The 23100-nt window shown below is 35.1% G+C and overlaps 1 protein-coding gene and 1 non-coding gene across 6 annotated transcripts in view; both read right to left on the reverse strand.

Moving 5' to 3' along the window:
* The window catches only part of C16H8orf34 (chromosome 16 C8orf34 homolog), a 454294-nt gene that overhangs the window by 81908 nt on the left and 349286 nt on the right, over nt 1-23100 (reverse strand). For all 5 annotated transcript variants that reach the window (XM_030795298.1, XM_030795297.1, XM_030795295.1 and 2 more), the window contains one exon: nt 16222-16298. In XM_030795298.1, the coding sequence (XP_030651158.1) occupies nt 16222-16298 (77 nt within the window). The remainder of the gene's footprint in view (nt 1-16221; nt 16299-23100) is intronic.
* Nucleotides 20357-20428, reverse strand: TRNAE-UUC. The gene has a single exon. It is a non-coding gene; the product is annotated as a tRNA-Glu (tRNA).

The raw sequence follows: 23100 nt of genomic DNA on the forward strand, positions 1-23100 counted from the left end.
TGTGTGGAAGTCTAAGTTGCTTTGAAGGTCTCTCAGAACTTGCTTTATGAATGTGGCTGCTCCTATGTTAGGTGCATGTATATTTAGGATATTTAAGTCTTCTTGAATTGAACTCTTTACCATTATGTAATGCCTTTCTTTGCCTTTTTTTTTTTTTAATCTTTGTTGATTTAAAGTTTGTTTTGTCTGAAAGTAAGATTGCTACCCCTGCTTTTTTCTGTTTTCCATTTGGTTGTTAGATTTTTCTCCATGCCTTTATTTTGAGTGTATGGGTGGCACTGCATATGAGATGGGTCTCTTCAAGACAGCATACCAATGGGCCTTGGTTCTTTATTCAGCTGACCATTCTGTGCCTTTTAATTGAGGCATTTAGCCTGTTACCAAAGGATTTTTATTTAGAGATGAAAATGAATGATCAGGAAGTTGCAGTGGAGAGCTATGATAAACAATACTGCCTCTCATAACTGTGGCATGAAAAAGTAATGAATATTTGCATAAAAGAACAAGTGATAAATGCCTGGGAAAAAGGTTTCTATTAAGGACAGAAAATGGAAGCAGCAATGGACAAAGAAGTTAAAGATATGGAGCAATTTATTTTCCATCAAATAAGAATTTAAGCTAAGAGTTTTAAGGGCATACTGCCTTAGGCAGAGCTTTCCAACCGTGTTCTAGAAGCATGTTTTAGACATGCCTTGGAGATACTAAGACCTTATAGTTTCCAAAGCCATCCTGAGTTAAACTAAATCCTATTACGTATAGTGGTACTGACACTATGGCCACAATGATGATAATAATATTATAGCATACTCAAACATTTAATTTGGAGCTACTCTTATTTAGTTAGATAAAAAGTTAAATTTCTAAAGAGATTAAAGGTCAAAAAATGAAAATTACTCAGATCCACATTATCCAATGACCTCAGCCTAATAATTGGATGCATGGGAGGTACCTAAGACACAGGACCTCCCTCTTTAAGTGCAGTTAAAAGAACTACAGTGTGACATTTGAAGTATACCATTATATTCTACTTATGACACTAACCATTTGGAAAAAGTGGCCAATGAATAAAAGGACACCTAAAAGTTCTCAGGGTGATTTTTCCTCCTTCAGTTCAATCTACCAAGCATTTATTGAGTATCTCTTCTTCTTGGCACTGGGCTAGGTACTGAATATCTTGAGATGAACATGACTTGTTTGATAAAAATTATGTTTCATTTTATTGTATTATATTGATTTATTATAAATATATTCTAGTGTTGATAAATCACAGAATCTACATCATGGAACTCTCTGAACTCATATCAAACAAGGGTAAAATAATTTGATTGAAGATTTTGCAAGCTACACTGCCACCTATTTGCTAAAATTCTAAAGGACATTCAGAGTAAACCTAAAGGAATTCTAGTTCTATATGATTGGGAGTGCCATTCCCTCTGTGCTTCATTTCACATCTTTAAAATGGAGATGATAATAATACTAACTTCTAGGTTTGTTGAAATAATAAAAAGCATTTTAGCAATGCACTTACAAATGTTAGTTATTGATTTTTGAAAACCAGCCACAGACCTGGACAGTTTGCCTTGCTACAGTCTATTTTACTGACAGCATGAAAACACATCAAAAGTCGACTATTTGACATTTGCACATCATGGCTGAGCAAAGGCTTAAAACCACAGATAAAATGAGTATGTTATGCTTTAACTTGTAACATACAAAACATGATTTATTAAGTTTCTTTGCTTTCCTTTTATGTCAACAGCTCTATGAAAAAGCCATTGGTCTAAGAAATGTAGAACATCAGCTTTCTGTTGTCTAGCAGGAAACCAGTCAACAGTGGAATAAGGAGGCTTTCTGAAATGTTACTGGGATGTTGTTTAACCTAAAGTCACGAGCTAACTACATTCTTTAGAATCAGCCTTCAAAGACAGAATTTAAATTGGGCAGTTTCACAAAAAGGGGGAAAGAGGAAATTTGGTGTTTTACAAATTTGGATTAGGACTAATGTAGTTAAGATTTAATGTTCATTAAAAGAATAAGTGATAGAATTGGCTAGGGTTCACTCCTGAGTGTAAAACACTTTCTCATAAATTTCTGACAATTTTTATTTATTAATGACATTGGATTTATGTTTTTTCTTTTCTCAAGTTAGACACACTTGCAAATCATTTAAAGTATAAAAAATTATAACTGTGGCCTCCTATATCTAATTTTATGAGTCTTGAAAAAGTTTAATGACATTATTTAACATAAGTAAATGTTTTGTTACTTGACCAAAGCAAACATGATTTTTAGGCCCTTAAAGGCATTCAACATCTCCAATATAAATGTCTTTGCAAAGAAAATACTTTTATAATTCTCTAAATCATTAAGCCCCAAAGATGCTTACTAAAAAAGACAAAACATTCACATGATGCAAAAGGAGCAGACAGCTATGTGTTATTGTTAATGCTCCATAAGAAAATAGGGTAAACACTGAGATTTCAGAGCAGTTTGAATGGGTAATTTCAAAGTTTGTTTACAGCAGGGCAATTCTCATGTTCAAAGCAAACCTTACACATAAATCTTGTGTATAAGACAGATACCATTGAAACTGCTCCCTGAAGTCCAGGTACATACTCCCTGGCCTCCAGAAACTAGTGGGAAAGTGATCATTTGAATCCCATTAGTGCCCCAAGGTGGGCCACCAGGGCTTTGGAGTGTGACAGATAGGTTCCAATCATACCTACACCATTAACTGTAGTTACTTACCTTCTCTAAAACTTAGTTTTTCCATCTAAAAATTAAGATAAACTTACCTCACAAAGGGGTTGTATAATTTTAAATAAGTTAATGTAAGTAAGGCCTTAATTTCAATTATTTCATGTGATTATAGCAGAGTTCCTGCTCTTTCAGGGGAAGTATATAGTCTAGGAGAGCTGTGGGCCATTCATAATTAGTTTCCCCACCTGTATCTCTATCAATATCTACAGCAGTAAATCTCAAGAAAGGTCTGGCCACCCAGAGTGGCAGGTATCCCACTACCCACCAGATGGGAACTCCTGGGTTGGACAGTCATGTGGACAAATAACAGTGCAGCAGAGATGTTAACATGATGAGTGTGACCACCTTAACCCAGGCTGGGAGCAGAAGGAGGGATGAAGGATGGTGTGCAGCTTCCTAGGTTATTAACTAGGAGAAACAGTGGTGATATCCTGTAGGAAGAAGTTTCTACAATAATGACAATGAGGTGGGGCACCGGCCAGAAGACAGGAATGGAAACCGAAAGGGGTCTGGAGGTGGAAGTTGTGTTGGGAATAGAAAAGACTGCAAGCAAAATTTGAATCGAGCATGTTCATTCATATTGTCATCTCCCAGGAATGCAGTCTAGTGAGGCAAATCCACCAAAGTATTATTGATTTCCCCACGTTGATCACTGATTTGGCCTCAAGTGGTGAGGCCACAGGAACACACAGGTGTCAGGAAATGCACCCGTGGCAGAGGTTAATGACTTCCACTTCCAAGGTCTCCCTACTGTCTGCTTGCATTTGACTGTCCTTAGGCTGCAGGTTCTTCAGGCTGAGATATTCTTGTCACTTTCTCCTGGAACAACAGACTCTACATGGCCATTTCTCAACTTTTGTGATCTCCAAGTACAGGCGTCTACTAGTTCTTGATTACCTTTTCTTGATATCATTTGAAGTTTGTCTCCTTCGCTAATGAACCCTTTATATTTCTTCTTCGATTAGGTGATCTTTCCAGAAATTTCTTTTTTAAAGTATGCTTGTATTCTCACTACTGGAATGCAAATACTTTCTTGATAAACATAAAAAACCACTAGTGAAACTTAAAAAGGAAATGACAAGTTTCAGAAATTCTGATTTAAGTAAAATAAATACAGACATCTGATTCACAATTCTTGAGAAATACAAATACTTTTTTGTAGTTGTGACATTGTGGAGAGATATTTACTTACTTACTTACAGATTACTCAGCTTCCTTTTTTCCCAAGAAGTTTGGTTATTTCTGAAACTAGATGTCCCAATATTCTGAACAAAATAACTGGAAGTTAAGATTTCAATTCTGTCTTCTAATTTATAAGATTCTTGTGAATATGATTTAAGCTTTCTTTAAGAAACTTTATAAAAATCTCTAGATGAAATACTTTCTGTGTAAGCAAACTAAATAATCTCTAGAAGCTGATGAATAGTTTTTTGTATTCTGGGAAAAGGTCTCCCAAGCTTTTCTTGAAATATTGAAATGCTAAATCTGCTCTTAAAAAAAAAAATCATATAAGAAGGCATGCTTTAGAACAGCTAGTTATTGTATGATGGTTAAACTCTTTGATTTTGCAAAAGAAGAACAAAAGGAAGGACTTTATCTACTTTAAACATGTAAAACTACAATAACTAAAACAGAAATAACATATAAGTTAATGGAGGCTAACTCTCCATTGCCTAGATGATAATGGTTAACTTAGTGCAGCCTACATTTGGCGGACGTGGAGTAGGTACAATCCTGGCTCCCCAGGCTTACAAACTGAGAGATTTAAAGCAATCTATTACATCTTCCTCAATCTTACTTTTCTCATGTATAAGTTGGTTAATAATTACAATCTGCTCGCAAACAAAATGGGATGTTTGTACAATGCCTGGTAAAAATTAAAGATTTAATAAATATTAGCTGTGACAATATTATACACAGTAACTAAGATGAAAAGAAAAAGTTCAAATTAATAAAGAAGGGATGAATTATCAAAAACAAATGACACTAATAAATTGTTTCTTTTTTTTTGTTGAGACAGAGTCTCACTCTGTTGCCCAGGCTGGAGCACAGTGGCATGATCTCAGCTCACTGCAACCTCCGCCTCCAAGGTTCAAACAGTTCTCCTGTCTCAGCCTCCCAAGTAACTGGGGTTACAGGTGCCTGCCACCATGCCCAGCTAATTTTTTGTATTTTTAGTAGAGATGGGGTTTTGCCATATTAGCCAGGCTGGTCGCAAACTCCTGACCTCAGGTGATCCGTCTGCCTCGGCATCCCCAAGTGCTGGGATTACACACCCAGCCTCTAACAAATTTTATTTGGAAATACATTGTTAAACACTTGCCTCACAATAGCCACCAAAATAAACTCGCAATTGATTGAAGAATTCCAAGAGGAAAATGTGAAGAACTTTTAGGTAATATTTGTCTAATATTGGAGAGAAAAAACTGTATAAAATGAATGGAAGAAATTGGAAAGATAAAAATATAGCTTCTCTATAATAAAAAAGCTATTATAACATTAAAAGACAAGAGAAAAATTGCTAAAAATTATTTGCCACAATATGAAATGATACAAGTCATTATTTTTAATACATGATAAATACCAACAAGTCAATAGGAAAATAAGCTCTCTGAAAGAAATATGGCCAGGAGCACAAAAAAACATTAAAAAGTCTAACAAATATATGTAAAAATTATTTATTAGTGATTAAAGAAATTCACTGGTAAAGCAGGAAATCCAACTTCAAGGACAAAAAATTTCATTTTATATTTATCAACATGATGAAACAATTTTGTGGGATTTTTACTTTTCATTTATAGATTTTAAGAGAATACTTAATTCTGGCAAGAGTTTAGGAGGTTCCTGGTAAATATGCCGAATGGCCTTCCTCTGGAATGTATTAAGAACTTTAAGATTGTTCGTATACTTTAACCCTTTAAGGACTTCAGCCTGAGGAAAACATTGAGACACTGACTGTGATTTTTGTTCTCCAAAGCATTACTTTCAAGCCTCAAATCTCAGAAGCAATCTAAACCAGTGTGTCCCAACACCTTCACATCAAAACAAATAAAGGAAATAATAATATTTGTACAGTACACAGAGAACCCAGAATAGGCTGCTTGCACGGAATGAAAGTTCAACCAGTTACCAGAAGGACTGGAACGCCAAGGTCCCAGCATATCTGTCACCAATCCCAATGATCAGTAGCCTGGGACAAACTATTTGGGAATATCCAACCTAAAAGCCTAACATTAAATCACGTATGGCAACTCTATGTTACGATTTAACACCAAAATTAAAGTCTTAAACTTTTAAAAGGTGAATAATAAGAAGCTACTTGGTCTAATTGGTACTAAAACAGATAAGGCTGCAATAATGCACAGCCATTAGAATTAGACTAACAGAGAAGTTTTATGTAAGAATATGCTTATTGCATTTAGCTTGTAAGATAGATGTAAATTTTTTTTAACTTTCAGAAAAACAAAACCATAGTGGGAAAAAAGAATATGCTTATGATGTAAAGAAAAGCAGAATGTAAGGCTTTTTATATTCAATTTTAAAAAGAGTTTAATTTCTGAAAAAGGAATTTTCATTCAATATAACCTAACAGTCAACATCCTTTCAATATAAACATATAAACATAATCATTTTCCAAATGTTCTTTTAATATACATATTAGGTCAACATAATATCAGGAATATAAAATATTTTTTCAGTTTGGGTCAGCACACTTTTCAGATTCAGAACACAAATATGGTCACTTTTTACAATAAGCAGAAATATGATCTTGATTAGATGAATGTGGATAAAGGGTAAAAAAGAACCCTGCAAATGTGTAAGCTTCTGTAGGGAAGCACTCAAAATCCACCATTTTATGTAATCTATGTAGTTTTCGTAGCTGAAGAAGGAGAGGAACATGTAAAGGAAACTCTCTTGTGGGTAATTTAAAGTTTTTCCATTTCCACAAGGGATTGGGTATTAATGTGTTTCCCAGCACACATCCTGCACAAGTCATAGTCAGAGCTATTAGGCTTTACCTCAAAACACAAACATAATCCATATTACTTTTTTTCTCTTCAGCCCATGTCTACTGCAATCTAACGAAATTTGCAGCAGGTGACAATCACTTTAATAAAGAATTAGCAATAACTTCAAAATACTGAAAATGTAAAAATATAGTTTCCTTTTTGCTCATCATGTTCAGAACTAAGAGACTCATGACTGGGATCTCATGTATGACATCTCATGAGATGTCATAAATCTCTTTGGGTATTATTTACCTAGAAATTAATTATACTTGTTCTGCATCAATGTATATTAGACCACACTCCCTTCCCATTATTTTAAAAATTAAAGGCAGAATTTAACTGATACCACAAAACAATGTCATACTTTTATTAATGGAGAAACAGTAAAATTATGTAAAGGGATTGAATTAATTACCAAAACCATAATCAATGTTTAAACATTTATTATGTCACACTTTATCATTTCAGGCCATTTTTTCCCTATGCAAATGTAACATTTAGAAGTTACATTTTCAAACTCATAGATGTTTTAAAAAATAATATTTGCATAGGTCTGGGCAAATATTTTCATCTTTAATATGTCAGAAATCAACAGACCTGAAATGTCAAAAGGAAAAATCCCACCAGATCCCAAAATTTGGTTAGATAACTTGCCTACTATAGCACTTAATTTTGAGCAGCTTTATTGGCATCTTAGCCGATGAGTCATAAAAGCCAAGTGAAATTCCACAGGCCAGAAGGAAAAAGAAATAGCAAAAACCTTTAGGATTGAGCAAAATAGGTACTAGTCACTGTTCTTTAACATAAATTTCATTGCTACAATTAGCCGCCAGCAATTTGCCAAAACTATCTTTCAAGGGACAAAATTCATCATAATTTATTGCTTCTATTTGGTGAGATTATAATGAACATTCATTTCTTTTTCATTTTGCAAGAGTACAAGTTGAAATATGTTTAATCTTAATTCCATAAATGCTAGCTCTGTGCCTAGTTTTCCATTATAGATGTACAATGCAAGAAAAATTGCAAGTTGTTCATTAATTCATTCACTCAACTTTGCTTCTATTGCTCAACTATTTAAATCAATTTACATAAAATCACAAACCCTCTAAAATATGTGCAACAATTTATGTACCATAAAATTATACTTGAGTATGAAAAATAATCTGGAACATGTTTTATTGGAAACATTTAAAATGTTAAGTTGTGAGTATGATGAAAGAGACAAAATGTTTCTGTGGGCAGGGTTGTGTGTACAGCATAGCAATATTAATAAGAAAGAAGATATAAAGCAGGAGTATGTATAGTTAAATACATAATGTAAAGGTCCACTAAAGAACTATTCCTCACCCATATTTTATACAGGAATTATATGAGTACAATTTTTTATGCTTCCTGTCAAGCCTAAGTGATGATTTTATAATTTTGTTTCTTTCAAATGTATAGATTTTTAAAAATTATTTTTGACAAATCTCACCTGGAATCAAATGTATAGATCTTTTTATGCATGCCTTACAACAGAAGAGGTAAAGATCTGGAAAAGAAGAAATGCAATAGAGGAATGAATCTCCAAGAAGACACGGTATTTGGCCTGAAAGTAGTATGTATGTTTCTGGAGAAAAGAAATAAAAGGCATTTGTGCAACTTGCATATTGAGAAATGTCATATGACTTCAGCAGATTGCCAAAGTTTCTTTAAGTCTTAGCAGGCAATGTTTATTGTGTATAATTGAATTCCTCTTTTAACATAATTCCCAAAAGTATCTAGGACTTATTATAAGAGGATTCCACTCTGCTAATTAACATTCAGTCAGTGAATAGAAATACAGGAGGGACTCTGATGACTTATGTACTGCATTTGCCAAATAAAAAAATTAAAAATTAACAAAAAGCAATTCATCTAATTCTTTCTAGTAAAAAGAAATTCATTTAGGAGCAATGCTCTTGCTGTCCAATCTTTCTGAAATTATACATCAGTTGTATGTGTTAGAGAAGACATATGCGTAGATGCTTCATCTTCATGTTTTCCAATTATAGTTGTGAAAAGAGTATATTTGCATCTTATCCAAATTCATTATTTTTTAAGTTTCTATCCATGGGACCTTGGGAAATATGGCATATGTGAGAAATTTCAATGTCACACAATCAGATCCAAACTTCACTACTTGTGAGTAGAAGTAGAAAGAATCAGGAAGTGTGAAAAGGGTAAAAGCCATTCATTTGTTCCTACAGCAACAATAAACAGAATGTTGCATATACTAATCAACAAAACACAGTGATATGGTTTGGCAATGTCCCCACTGAAATCTCAACTTGAATTGTATCTCTCAGAATTCCCACACGTTGTTGGAGAGATCCAGGGGGTGGTTATTGAAACATGGGGGCTGGTGTTTCCCATGCTATCCTTGTGACAGTGAATAAGTCTCATGAGATCTGATGGGTTTATCAGAGGTTTCCACTTTTGCTTCTTCCTTGTTTTCTCTTGCTACTGCCATGTAAGAAGTGCCTTTCACTGCCTGCTATCATTCTGTTCCCAGCCTTGGTTATGTTTTTATCAGCAGCATGAAAACAGACTGATACAGTAAATTGGTACCAGTAGAGTGGGGCATTGCTGAAAAGATACCTGAAAATGTGGAAGCGACTTTGGAACTGGGTAGCAGGCAGAGGTTGGAACAGTCTGAAGGGCTCAGAAGAAGACAGGAAAATGTGGGAAAGTTTGGAACTTCCTAGACACTTGTTGAATGGCTTTGCCCAAAATGCTGATAGCAACATGGAAAATAAAATTCAGTCTGAGATGGTCTCAGATGGAGAAGAGGAACTCGTTGGGAACTGGAGCAAAGGTGACTCTTGTTATGCTTTAGCTAAGAGACTGGCAGCATTTTGTTTCTGCCCTAGAGATTTGTGGTACTTTGAACTTGGGAGAGATGATTTAGGGTATCTGGAGGAGGAAATTTCAAAGGAGCAAAGCATTCAAGATGTAACCTCGGTGCTGTTAAAGTCATTCAGTTTTATAAGAGAAGCAGAGCATAAAAGTTTGGAAAATTTTGTAGCCTGACTATGTGATAGAAAACAAAAACCCATTTTCTGGGGAGAAATTCAAGTTGACTGCAGAAATTTGCATAAGTAGCAAGGATCCTAATGTTAATCCTCAAGATAAAATGTCTCCAGGCTATGTCAGAGAACTTCCTGGCAGCCCCTCCCATCACAGGCCCCAGAGGCCCAGGAGGATGGGCTGGGCCCAGGGTCCCTACGCTGTGTGCAGCTTAGGGACTTGGTGCCCTGTGTCCCACCTGCTCCAGCCATGGCTGAAAGGGGCTGACGTACAGCTCAGGCTGTAGCTTCAGAGGGTGGAAGCCCCAAGCCTTTGCAGCTTTGTGGTGTTGAGCACGTGGGTGCACAGAAGTCAAGAATTGAAGTTTGGGAACTTCTGCCTAGATTTCAGAAGATATGTGGAAACGCCTGGATGCCTAGGCAAAAGCTTGCTGCAGGAGCAGGGCCTGCATGGAGAACCTCTGCTAGGGCAGTGCAGAAGGGAAATGTGGGGGTGGAGCCCCCACACAGAGTCCCTACTGGGGCACCACATAGTGAAGCTGTGAGAAGAGGGCCACGGTCCTCCAGATCCCAGAATGGTAGATCCACTGACAGCTTGTGCCATGCTCCTGGAAAAGCCACAGCCACTCAACACCAGCCCATGAAAGCAGCCAGGAGAGAGGATGTACCCTGCAAAGCCATAGGGGTGGAACTGCCCAAGACCATGGGAACCCACCTCTTGCATCAGTGTGACTTGGATGTGAGACCTGGAGTCAAAGGAGATCATTTTGGAATTTTAAAATTTGATTGCCCCGCTGGATTTTGGACTTGCATGGGCCCTGTAACCCCTTTGTTTTGACCAATTTCTCCCATTTGGAATAGCTGTATTTACCCAATACCTGTACCCCCATTGTATCTAGGAAGTAACTAGCTTGCTTTTGCTTTTACAGGCTCATAGACAGAAAGGACTTGCTTTGTCTCAGATGAGACTTTGGACTGTGGACCATTGGATGATTGCTGAAATTAGTTAAGACTTTGGGGGACTGCTGGGAAGGTGTGATGATGGGGGCCAATCTTTACTGTGCCATTCTCGTGATAGTGAACAAGTCTCATGAGATCTGATGGGTTTATCAGGGGTTTCCGCTTTTGCTTCTTCCTCATTTTCTCTCTCTGCTGCCATGTAAGAAGTGTCTTTCACCTCCCGCCATGATTCTGAGCTCTCCCCACCCATGTGGAGCTGTAAGTCCAATTAAACCTCTTTTTCTTCCTAGCCTTGGGTATGTTTTTATCAGCAGCGTGAAAATGAACTAATACAACATCTGGCAAGATTAAAAATAATCAAATTTACCTCCAATCTAGCTCAGCAGATACTTTATCAAGATAATTCCAGAATTACCAGAGTCTCTAACTTTTGGATTAAGCTTGTCACAGATATTTTTTCCTTAGACATATACATTTTTCCCTTTTGCTTTCTTTCTCAGTAGTTTCCCCATCCCAGGACCTCTTTTCATACTGCTGTGGTTTCTCAGAGTCCTCCAATTCCGAAAAACCTGAGCAAGGCTTATCTCTTACGCTGAAATGTACGGATCCCTTTCTCTCATGAAAAACTACCTGTTCTGATCCAGTCCCCTCAAACTGTTGCTTTTCACTATGTACTTAATCCAGCGAATAATTCTACCTTTGATATTGGTGCCCAGACATGGTGGCTCACGCCTGTAATCTCAGCACTTTGGGAGGCTGAGGTGGGCAGATCACTTGAGGCTGGGAGTTTAAGGCCAGCCTGACCAACACGGTGAAACCTCATCTCTACTAAAAATACAAAAATTAGCTGGGTGTGGTGGCGTGCACCTGTAATCCCAGATACTAGGGAGCCAGAGCCACGAGAATTGCTTGAACCCAGGAGGCAGAGGCTGCAGTGAGCTGAGATCACACCACTGCACTCCAGCTTGGGTGACAGAGTGAGACTCCATCTTAAAAAAAAATAAAATAAAATGAAAAATAAAAAAAGATATTGGCTACTGATAATAGCCTAATACTTATCCCCTTTTCATTACAGGTGTTAACAGTGATTCCGTGCCTAAATACAAATTTGCAAATAAGTGCCAATTGTATGGATCCCAACAAGTTCTATGAAAGACAGTTTGGGCACTGGGAACCATGAGTTTTTGTCCTGCCCTGTCTGTGTGACCTGGGACAAATCACAAGATCTTTTGGAAGCTCAGTATGCTCATCTGAAGCTGAGTAAGCACTACTTCACAGCAAAGTGGTCAGGATAAAGAGATAAGCCACAGAAATGACAAAATTCAGACACCATTGGTATAAAATATGTGAAGCACTTAATAATTAAAAAGTGCTGTACAAATATGTGATATCATCCTAGTCAAATTTATGTATTTCCCCAAGTAGATAAAACTCTCCAGGAGGAGAATATACCAAAAGCATAACTTTTAGTAAACCCTGGGCATTTTAGGAAACCTTTTTTATAGAAGTCTTTTTAATTTTCTTTTCTACTTTAAGTAAGAAATGATGACCAGTTACATAAAATCTTATGAGAGTCAGATTATAATGAGCTAGTCATCACTGACTAATGAATATAATAACTTAAAAAATTTACAAGGAAAAAACAAAAAAGTCAGTAAGATATTTACTATCAATGGTCTTTCTTAGTTATCTTCATCTTCCCTTTACACCCATATGTTTATTTAATACTTTTACAGCAAAATGGATTTTTTAAGATAAAGGAAGCTCATTCCTGTAATCCCAGCACTTTAGGTGGCCGAGGAAGGAGGATTGCCTGAATCTAGGAGTTCAAGAGCAGCCTGGGCAACACAGCTAGATTCTGTCTCTACAAAAAATAAAATTTTACTGGGTGTGGTGGTGCACATCTGTAGTCCCAGCTACCCAGGAGGCTGAGGTGCTGAGGTGGGAGGAATGCTGGAGCCCAGAAGGTCAAGGCTGCAGTGAGCTGTGATAGCACCACTGAACTCAGCCTGGGCAACAGAGCTAGACGCTTGTCTCAAAACAGAAAAAAAATAAGAAAGCCATAGAAATTATGCAATCCAAAATCATTGACATTAAGTGTTCATCAATCATTGATCTAAAATAATGTATTATATTTATGAAGCTAAAAGGTCATAATCAATACCTGCCTGTTTGGTATTTTCTTTTCACAGTTGTCTTTTTGTTGGTTTACTAAATGGCTTTACCTGACAAATACAGTTTTAACCTGCATAGGCTGTATATATACCAAGAGGCAGTCCAGAAAAGAGAGAGCAGAGAGGGAGAGGGAAATTCCAGAAGAACGACTTGCTTATTTGGAGGAGGATAAAACTTCAAATATAAATGTTGCCTCCACGTCACTTAAATATTCACAAAATATTCAAGAAATATTCCAAGCACAGGGTAAGCCACTAGGAAAAAACAGTTTCCAAGAGTCTGTTCCCCACTTATTAATATACAATATTCAACATGGAAAGTTAGCAAATAGAGACAGCCTGTGTTGAAACTACCTTAAATGGTTTTCAACATTTGTGGCATATTTATATTTGTACAGGATATGACTCAAAATTTGCTTTGAAGTATTTTGTATTTCCTACGGTTATAAAGAAAAAGAGTTTCTTTGTTCCAATTCTTCATAATATTTAGATAAAGTTACAATTTTCTTCTTGATTTACTAAAAATACTATCCCAAGAAATACTACAGAAGTATTTTTTAGGAAATCTACATCTAAAATATCATCATTTTAACAAAATTAACTTTTACTTTAACCCATGCTTTCCTCATAATAAAAGCAGCTACCATCTAGAAATTGTCTGCTTCAGAGTCCTGACATTCATTCATTTATTCATGTATTGTTTTATTCCACTTTATTTCAAAAAGATTTAAATGTGTAATATGATATTAACTGGAATTGCATAATTTTTCATGCAAAATCTAATGAATGTAAATAAAAACAAACAAAGTTGACCTATAACAAACTTTTACACTGGGGAAGCATTATGTGAACATAGTGGAAAAAAGCAAAGATCTCTAAGAAGCCATTTGAAATCACTCATGAAAACTTCGGTCAAATAAAGCTAATTTCTTCTTTCTTTGCATTTTTATGTATTATTAAGGAAGCCAAATACTAAAGACAGGATATATCTTGATTGGAGAAAATGATTAGAAGAAGAATCTAATGGTATATGTTTAGGCCTGAGGGACAAATATGGACTTTGTGGAATTCACAGCTGATAAACCTTTGCAAAAAGTGACGAATGACAGATTATCACAACCTGAAGGACAACATAACATCATGAGGTTATGGAGAAATACTAAAGTTTATAAATGGCAGAACATTTCTTAAAAAATAAAATTAATGCAACAGTAGGTTATAATCACCAAATAATATTTGTTCCAACCACATACTTCATTGTACTCTATGTGAGAACATTATTTGGAACCCTAGATTTGGTTATGGCATAACTCACATGTTACAGGGGACTTGGCAAACAAGGATATGTTCAGAAAAAGAATCAAGGTACTGAAATTTTTTGAAACTACACAACGTAAACATTGGTTAAAAGAATGGACTATGCTTTGACCTAAAAAGTTAAGTCTCATTTGGGACATGCTGGTAGCTTCTAATATCTGAACATCAGTTAATTGTAAAAAGGATTAGGTTTAAGCTATCACTCCACGAGTAGAATTAGGACCAATGTTTGTGAGGAATGGAAGACAACATCTAACAAACAGGAATAAACTGTTTCTACAAGAAACAGGAGAGCACTAAAAATATTAAGGATGTATAGTAGAAGGAAAACTGACTGGTTCCCAACTCCTGATATCACTGTTTTTTAACTTTAGGACCTTGATTTAGTTCCTTAGCTTCTCTGAATTTCTGTTTCCTTATCTATAGGTTAGATAGCTCTGCATTGAATAGAGGAGTGAAAATATCCAGTTGAAAATGCCAAGGTAAGAGATGGGAAATGCTGAACTGGATGGTTACCATGGTTTTTTTATTTCTAAGATTTTACCATTTTGTAGTAAAGGAAAATATAATAGTTTTCATCTCATGGTGAGGAATTATTGCTAAACTATGCATTCAATATACATATATATGTATGTGTGTGTTTCATATTATGGGCCTACTGTGTGTAAGTACTCTTCTAGGAATGTGGAAGTGAAAAAAATGTACAAAAATTCTTGCCCTGCTAGACCTTATATTACAGTGGAAAGAAATGGACAGTAAAACAATAAGTAAATTGTATCACACAGTAGAAATCATAAGCACTGTATAAAAAATAAAGAAGGGAAATGCAAAATTTTAAATAGGGTCGGGAAAATAACATCTGAGCAACGACACATTAATTTCATCAGTAATTTTAAAAATTAATTTTATTATGAAGTTCATTGGAAAACTTGGTGCCTTTTACCAAGTCCTATGATCTGAATAATGTTTTAAATCATGTAATCTCATCACAGAGTGTTATGGGTTGAACTGCGTCCTCCTAAAATTTCATATGTCGAATTCCTAGCCCAAGTACCTCAGAATGTATTTGGAGATAAGGTCTTTAAAGAGGTAATTAAGTTAAAGGAGGTTATTAGGGAGGCCCTCATCCAATATCACTGGTGACATTTGTGATGTATCACTGGTGTTAAGTGATTAGGACATAGACATGTACAAAGGGAAGAAGCTGTGAAGACGCAGGGAGAAGACATTCCTCTCTCAGAAGCAAGCAGCCCTGCCAACACTTTGATCTTTGATTTCTGCCTCCAAAACTTTGAGCAAATAACTTTTTGTTATTTAAGCTACCCAGTCTTTGCTACTTTGTTATGGCAGCCCTAGCAAATTAATACAGAGAATATAGACACATACAAACCCAGTCCAAATATTATGTTTAAGATAATGCGATTGCATTAGTTATTTTTATAGAAACTAAAAATATTTTATATAAAAAAATTTTTATTTAGAATTTATATAGAATTTCAGGTTTTTTCTATTTATTCTTTTAACCTTAACTTGCATTAAAAATCTTAAACCTAATGGTTCTCTCCCAAAATACTGTATTGAAGATATATAGTTTAACAAACATATTACAAGGACTTCACTACTAAGAATAGCATAAGTCATATATAAACTTCCAGGATATGCAAAAGATTTGTTTTACTACCAAGGTAAGTATAGTTAAACTTACTGAAGTTTAACATGGCAGCTCATAACCTTTTAGCGTGCTCACATGCACAAGCAAGCAGTTAATAACACCAGAACTTCACTTTTCCCATCTAGTTCAAGTCTTCTTCCCCAACTGTTGAAACAACTTAGAACAGCCTAATTAACCAGTAAGAAAGCTGGCTTTATTATCTTTTATTTAGATTTTCCTGCTAGTAATTTAAATTAGTTTTAGCAACTAAAAAAAAATAAGTCAATGAATATACTTACAGGTCCTGTTAGTTTAGATGCTTTCTCAAATTCGTCACCCTCCTCCATTAGTGCTTCTTCAGTCCCAGGCAAGGAATCTATTTTTATTTTTAAAAAATGAATAAATTATACTCACATATTGCTTATTAACTCTCTGATATATAAACCTGTTGTGAGAAGAATAAAATGATGGAATTGGGTGTTGAAAAAATCATAGTGTTTGTGAGTTAAAATAGAATGTGAAATAATATTTAGCTTAAAAACAACTTATGAAAAATGATAAGTATTTTTAATTTAGAAGGGCACAATAATGTCAGGAATGTGCAAGAGCCACAGTTATCTTAGTTATACAAATAAAGCAAGATATTTTGGCATATTATCCAGCTAATTGTTGGAACATAATTTCATTTAATGTCCTTTTTCTGTTTTATAATTTTATAATTATTTGTTTTATCTATCAATTGTCTTCTTTTGGGGGTTCCACAATTTGAGTAATATTTTGTGCTCTCTCTTTTAGATAGAATGGAACATTCTGAAAAAAGTTCAGAGAAAGGTGCATATTATTAAATGGTGATCAGTTTTCCATTTCAACGTATGAAGGAAGAAGTTGCAATTACTTAGCCTGAATTGAATATTGAGGGGTGGGTGAGTAGTGGCTTTCAAATATGTGAAAAAAATGATGCAACCTTTTTCATATGTCTTCTGACATTATAACAACCATCAGAACAACAAGGATTTCTATGGGTTATAAAGAATTCTGTGATAGGGATAGGTAAATGGAGCAACTAGAAATAATCTATCCTGAAGACTGTCGACTTCCTTAGTTGAATTTGAACTCTTTCTTTTCAAATAAAAAAAAATCAGTTAAGAGAAAGGTATTTTAAACCACTGGATTTAAAAATTAATTTCTTATATTTATTAATACTTGAGGGAGTCATATAAAGCCCTAAGTATTTTCCTTTAGCTTTATGTACATACGGAGACAGATTTTTCTGTTGCATAAAATGTATACTCTGTAAAGAGAATTAGAGCATGAAATCTTTCTAACCCTTAATGACCACCAAACACCAGGGAGACAATGGAAAGCTTAACACAAATCCATAATAAATCAGAGCTTTTGAATCATGAAGCTCTCTCTATCTCTGATAACTCAGAATTTTACACTCAAGAAGACAAGTTTCTAAATTCTGGGGCACATAGTTTATGTAGATGTAAATGTGGATTTTGTTTTAGAACACAGAATACCTTCCACCGTAAACCTGACTTCTGGAGGGACACATCATTCTCAAGTTGTAGGTGGATTTAAAGATTTTACTTACTACCTTTCCTAACAGAATATAGATATTAAAAATAAGCAAGTTTTAGTGGATAAAATCATGAAGGACAATGAGAATTATACCAAATGCAAAACTATTAGTCCCCTTGTAAAGAATACTTGAAGGTCTAGCTCCCAAAACCCAATTGGAAAGGTGACAATAAATTTGTTAAATTAGGATGTAAATTAAGCATAATTTAAGTCCTCCAAAACTGAATTATATTCTGCAGAACTGTGAGCAAATGCTACTATAATTTTAGTATTCACTCAGTATGTTTCCTGTTTTGTTTGTGTATTGAAGTTCTTATTTGAGTAATCTATTGACTTAATGAATAAATAACATTAAAATGTTCTATTCTACATTACACAGCAAATTATTTTCATATATAGGACAGTAAAATCCACCTTCTCATGGATTTGGTAATTTTCTTAAAGTTAGAAATACTATAAATAAGTTCTCAAGCTCTTCTCCACGAGTAGTTAATGGTTTTTAAGAGATGTCATTCTGCTTGATTATTTATGTATTCATTCTTTCATTCATACATTTATTGCATTTGTATATTTGTGTATTCATTTACTCAACAAATACTATATGCCAAGCACTGTATTAGGTGCTTTTAAAAGAAGTTGAATATTTTCTATGACACTTTCTTTCATGAAATTTACTTGAACACATTTACAGGGCAGTATTAACTTTTTAACAAAGATGAACATTTATAAAGAGAAAGTATTAGTAACTTTGTATGATTTACATTTTTTTTTGGTTTCATTTTTGTTGAATTCTCCCTGGTTATTGGTACCATATCCAGAAAGATCTATAATACAGTAATGCCCATTGAGCTTAGTATGAAGGGACAACTATAAGCACTGCCAGAACATTTGAGAATTTACATAACTACCGTTTTTAAAAGTTATGAAGTTAAATGGATACTGCCAAATAGCCCAAATCTAATAATAGGATACCAATCTAACAAGCTAGTAGGGACCAGGACACCATGAAAGTAAAACCTTAGTGTTTAATGCTTAGAGCAGTAAATGCCATTGTTTATGTGTTCTAAGTGCATCACTTATTAACAGTAACAGGTGAGTACATATATGCAAGCTATTTTGCTCTGTCTATTCCAGAGCAATTTCTTTTGTATGTGATTTTCAAATGTAACTAATTTTTTTTAGCCATTTAAAATCACCTATGGGTGGGTGGGAAATGAGTCCCTAAATTTGTCAAATATTACAGTTTGTCTTATATCCTCATTTTAGAGAAGAAGAAACTGAAGCATGAAAAGATGAAGTAATTTTACCAGAAACCTAATAATCTGTGGCAGGAGTAGGACTAGAAATTCAGCCTGTGTGGTTGATTGGACATGTTGGTGGGAACCTAAAAATCTGTAGTTTATTGCAGTGCTTAGCTACATCCAACTTTTTTCAGCCATTATTTTTACTTTTGCTGCTTGTGTCACAACAGACTTTTTTATGCACAGTTATACCAATTTATAGAAATATTTATGCTCCCCGAGCCAAGTTCAATGTGGATGCACAGTTGACATAAACTCACAATAGCACTTTTGGATACTATTCAATTATTAGATCTAGTCATTTGACTAACTTAAGTAGAAAAGAATGTACTAAATCAGAAACTCATATTCTGGAATTTGCAGATTAGGTATATTAATAATTGAATGTGAAGAATGCAGGATTAGGCATTTCCAGAAAGGAGCTTAAAGTATAATCTGCAACACATTATTGATATATTATTTAATTTCCCAGGAAATTTGAGTCCTTATAATACTCAGTAATTATGTAAATAAGATTGCTGAAATATATATATAGGTAAAGATTGGTAGGTTGGAGTTATTTTGATAAAATTTAAAAAATTAATGGCAAGTAATTAAATAGCATCTGTCTTGTGCCTGATTTTGTATTGGGCATGATGGGTAACATAAGAAAACTTCAAAAAGCATATAATCCAATGGAAATAGGAGAAACAAACACAGAAGAAGCCATTCGAAAACAATTTGGAAATAAGAGAAAGAAAACATCAGAGAGACTTTACATGATCTTAGAGCAGGTGATCTAAATAGGCAGAGAAGGGAGGGAAAAGGCCTTATTGCTAGTCAGGGAAGGATGGCATAAGTGAAGGTACACATGCAAGAATATCTATGAGCAGACACCAGGCTGACTCCAGAAGCTATGCGAGAGTCAATGAATGGCCAGCCTGGAGCTTCCATGTTGCTAGTGACACATTACTTAATGTTCATTGTCAGGGTTAAAGGTCTATCATAAGAACATGCCATGTCATCACCACTATAATAGATTTGAGTATGCATTAACTACAGTCATTTCTTTCTATTATGCTACATTAACATTGGTTTATGTTCCCTTAGCAGATTTTTTTTTAATATTTATTACCTAATATTTGACTTATAAAAATACAACATCTGTAAAACATTTATATAAATATAACATGTAAAATGTATCACATCTATTAGTATATATGATCTGTTTAAATTACAAATTACAAAGACAAAATAAACACCCCAAACCCACCACTTAATAATTAGGGCATTTTCAATAACCTTCATACATCCGTGGGCTCCTTCCTTATCCCATCACCCAGCCTCCTCTTACCCTTGAGAATAACCAATATTTTGTGTTTGTCTTTTTTTTTTTTTTTTTTTTTTTTGAGACAGAGTCTTGCTCTGTCACCCAGGCTGTAGGGTAGTGGCACAAAATTGGCTCACTGCAAGCTCCGCCCTCCGGGTTCACGCCATTCTCCTGCCTCAGCCTCCTGAGTAGCTGGGACTACAGGCGCCTGCCACCATGCCCAGTGGCAAAATCTTTGCATTCCCACACCGGGAGTCGACCCCGGGCCACCTGGGTGAAAACCAGGAATCCTAACCGCTAGACCATGTGGGAGATGACTCCTGCCTTTAAATATAGTTTAGTCACTTATGTTTTCTTAAAGAACATATTATTTAGATTTGCTTTTTGGAGCTTTATAAAAATGGCATTCTGTGACTTGCTTTCGTTCAAGAAGTATTAGGCTTTTAAGACTCATTTAATGGTGAGCTGCAACTTGCTATACCAGAGTGGGAGAACCAACTGCCATTTCAGTTCGGCTGCTTGAAATCAGCCATGGTGGGCGTATTCACACCACGAAAATCTTCAATCTCTACAAATCAGGGCTTCCTTTTTTCAGGAAAACAATTGTACATTTACACAGTAGAAATCTGAATGCCTTTCAACTACATACAAGGGATCTATTTGTACTTCACTGATTTTATCCATCGCCTGTATGTAGTTGAAAGACATTCAGGTTTCTACTGCAGAAAAAAATTTCACAATTTATCCATTTCCCTGTCCATGAACACACTAACAAGGGTTCTTCATATTTCATGCTATATGATACTTATTTCTCTAAGGCATTTACCTAGAAATGGAGTTTCTAGGTTTTAGATTGTATAAATGCTCAAGATTTTAAGATAATGGAAAACTTTTCCAAAACTCATATACCTGCAGTATAAGAGTTTCTTTTCATCTGTGACTTCACCAGCACTTAGTTTTGTCAGCTTTCTTAATCAATGCCAATCAAAAGGTTGTAAAAGAAAAAGGATTGTATCTCTCCATGGTCTTAATTTGCTTTTCCCTGATCACTAAGGTGATTTAAGTATTTTTCATCTGCCTGTTGGCCTTTTGTTTCCTCTCTGTAAAATGTGTATTCATACTTGTTACTTATTTTTCTGTTGATGTGTTGATTTTTTATTTATTAAATTGTAGATGTTCTTCATATTCTGAATATTAATCTTTGATCAGTGGCAATTACATTGCAAATATATTTCCCTATTTGTGGCTTTTCTTTGGGCATCTTTTTTTTAATTTTTAATTTTTTTCAATAGGTTTTTGGGGAAAAGGTGGTGTTTGGTTACATGAATAAGTTATTTAATGGTGATTTCTGAGATTTTGGTGCACCCATCACTGGAGCAGTGTACCCTGTACCCAATGTGTAGTCTTTTATCCTTCGCCACCCCCACCCTTTCCCCCAAGTCCCCAAAGTCCAATATATCATTCTTATGCCTTTTCGTCCTCATAGCTTAGATCCCACATATGAGTGAGAACATATGATATTTGGTTTTCCATTCCTGAGTTACTCCCCTTAGAATAATAGTCTCCAATTCAGTCCAGGTTGCTGTAAATGCCATTATTTTGTTCCTTTTTAAAGTCGAGTAGTATTCCACGGTGTATATATATCACATTTTCTTTATCTACTCATTGATTGATGAGCATTTGGGCTGGTTCCATATTTTTGCAATTGCAAATTATGCTGCTATAAACATTTATGTGCAAATATCTTTTTCATAAAACGACTTCTTTTCCTCTGGGTAGATACCTAGTAACAGGATTGCTGGATCAAACGGTAGATCTTCTTTCAGTTCTTTAAGGAATCTCCACACTGTTTTCCAGAGAGGCTGTACTGGTTTACATTCCCACCAACAGTGTAGAAGTGTTCCTTTTTCACCACATCCACACCAACATCTATTTTTTTATTTTTTATAGTAAAAAAATAAAAATGGCCATATTAGTCCATTCTTGCAGGAGTGAGGTGGTATCACACTGTGGTTTCTATTTGTATTTCCCTGATCATTAGTGATGTTGAGCATTTTCCCATGTGCTTTTTGGCCACTCATATATCCTCTTTTGAGAAATGTCTATTCATGTCCTTAGCCTACTGTTTGATAGGATTGTTAGTTTTTTTCTTGCTGATTTGAGTTCTTTGTATTATAGATTCTGGATATTAGTCCTTTGTCAGAAGTATAGATTATGAAGAATTTCTCCCACTCTGTGCGTTTTCTGTTTACTCCGTTGATTATTTCTTTGGCGGTGCAGAAGCTTTTTAGTTCAATTAAGTCCCATCTATTTATCTTTGTTTTTGTTGTATTTGCTTTTGGGTTCTTGGTCATGACGTCTTTAAGCTAATGTCTGGAAGGGTTTTTCTGATATTATCTTCTAGAACTTGTATGGTTTCAGGTCTTAGATTTAAGTTCTTGATCCATTTTGAGTTGATTTTTGTATAGGATGAGAGATGAGGATCCAGTTTCATTCTTCTACATGTGGCTTGCCAATTATCCCAGCACCATTTATTGAATAGGATGTCCCTTCTCCACTTTATGTTTTTGTTTGCTTTGTTTAAGATCAGTTGGCTGTAAGTATTTGGGTTTATTTCTGGGTTCTCTATTCTGTTCCAGTGGTCTATGTGCCTATTTTTATAATAGTACTATGCTGTTTTGGTAACTATGGCCTTATAGTATAGTTTGAACTCAGGTAATGTGATGCCTCCAGATTTGTTCTTTTCACCTAGGATAGCTTTAGCTATGCAGGCTCTTTTTTGGTTCCATATGAATTTTAGGATTGTCTTTTCTAGTTCTGTGAAAAACGATGGTGATATTTTGATGGGAATTTCATTGAATTTGTAGATTGCTTTTGGCAGTATGGTCATTCTCACAATATTGATTCTACCTGTCCATGAGTATGGAAAGTGTTTCCATTTGTTTGTGTTGTCTATAATTTCTTTCAGCAGTGTTTTGTGGTTT

The sequence above is a fragment of the Nomascus leucogenys genome, chromosome 16, assembly GCF_006542625.1.
Source record: "Nomascus leucogenys isolate Asia chromosome 16, Asia_NLE_v1, whole genome shotgun sequence".
NCBI lineage: Eukaryota > Metazoa > Chordata > Mammalia > Primates > Hylobatidae > Nomascus > Nomascus leucogenys.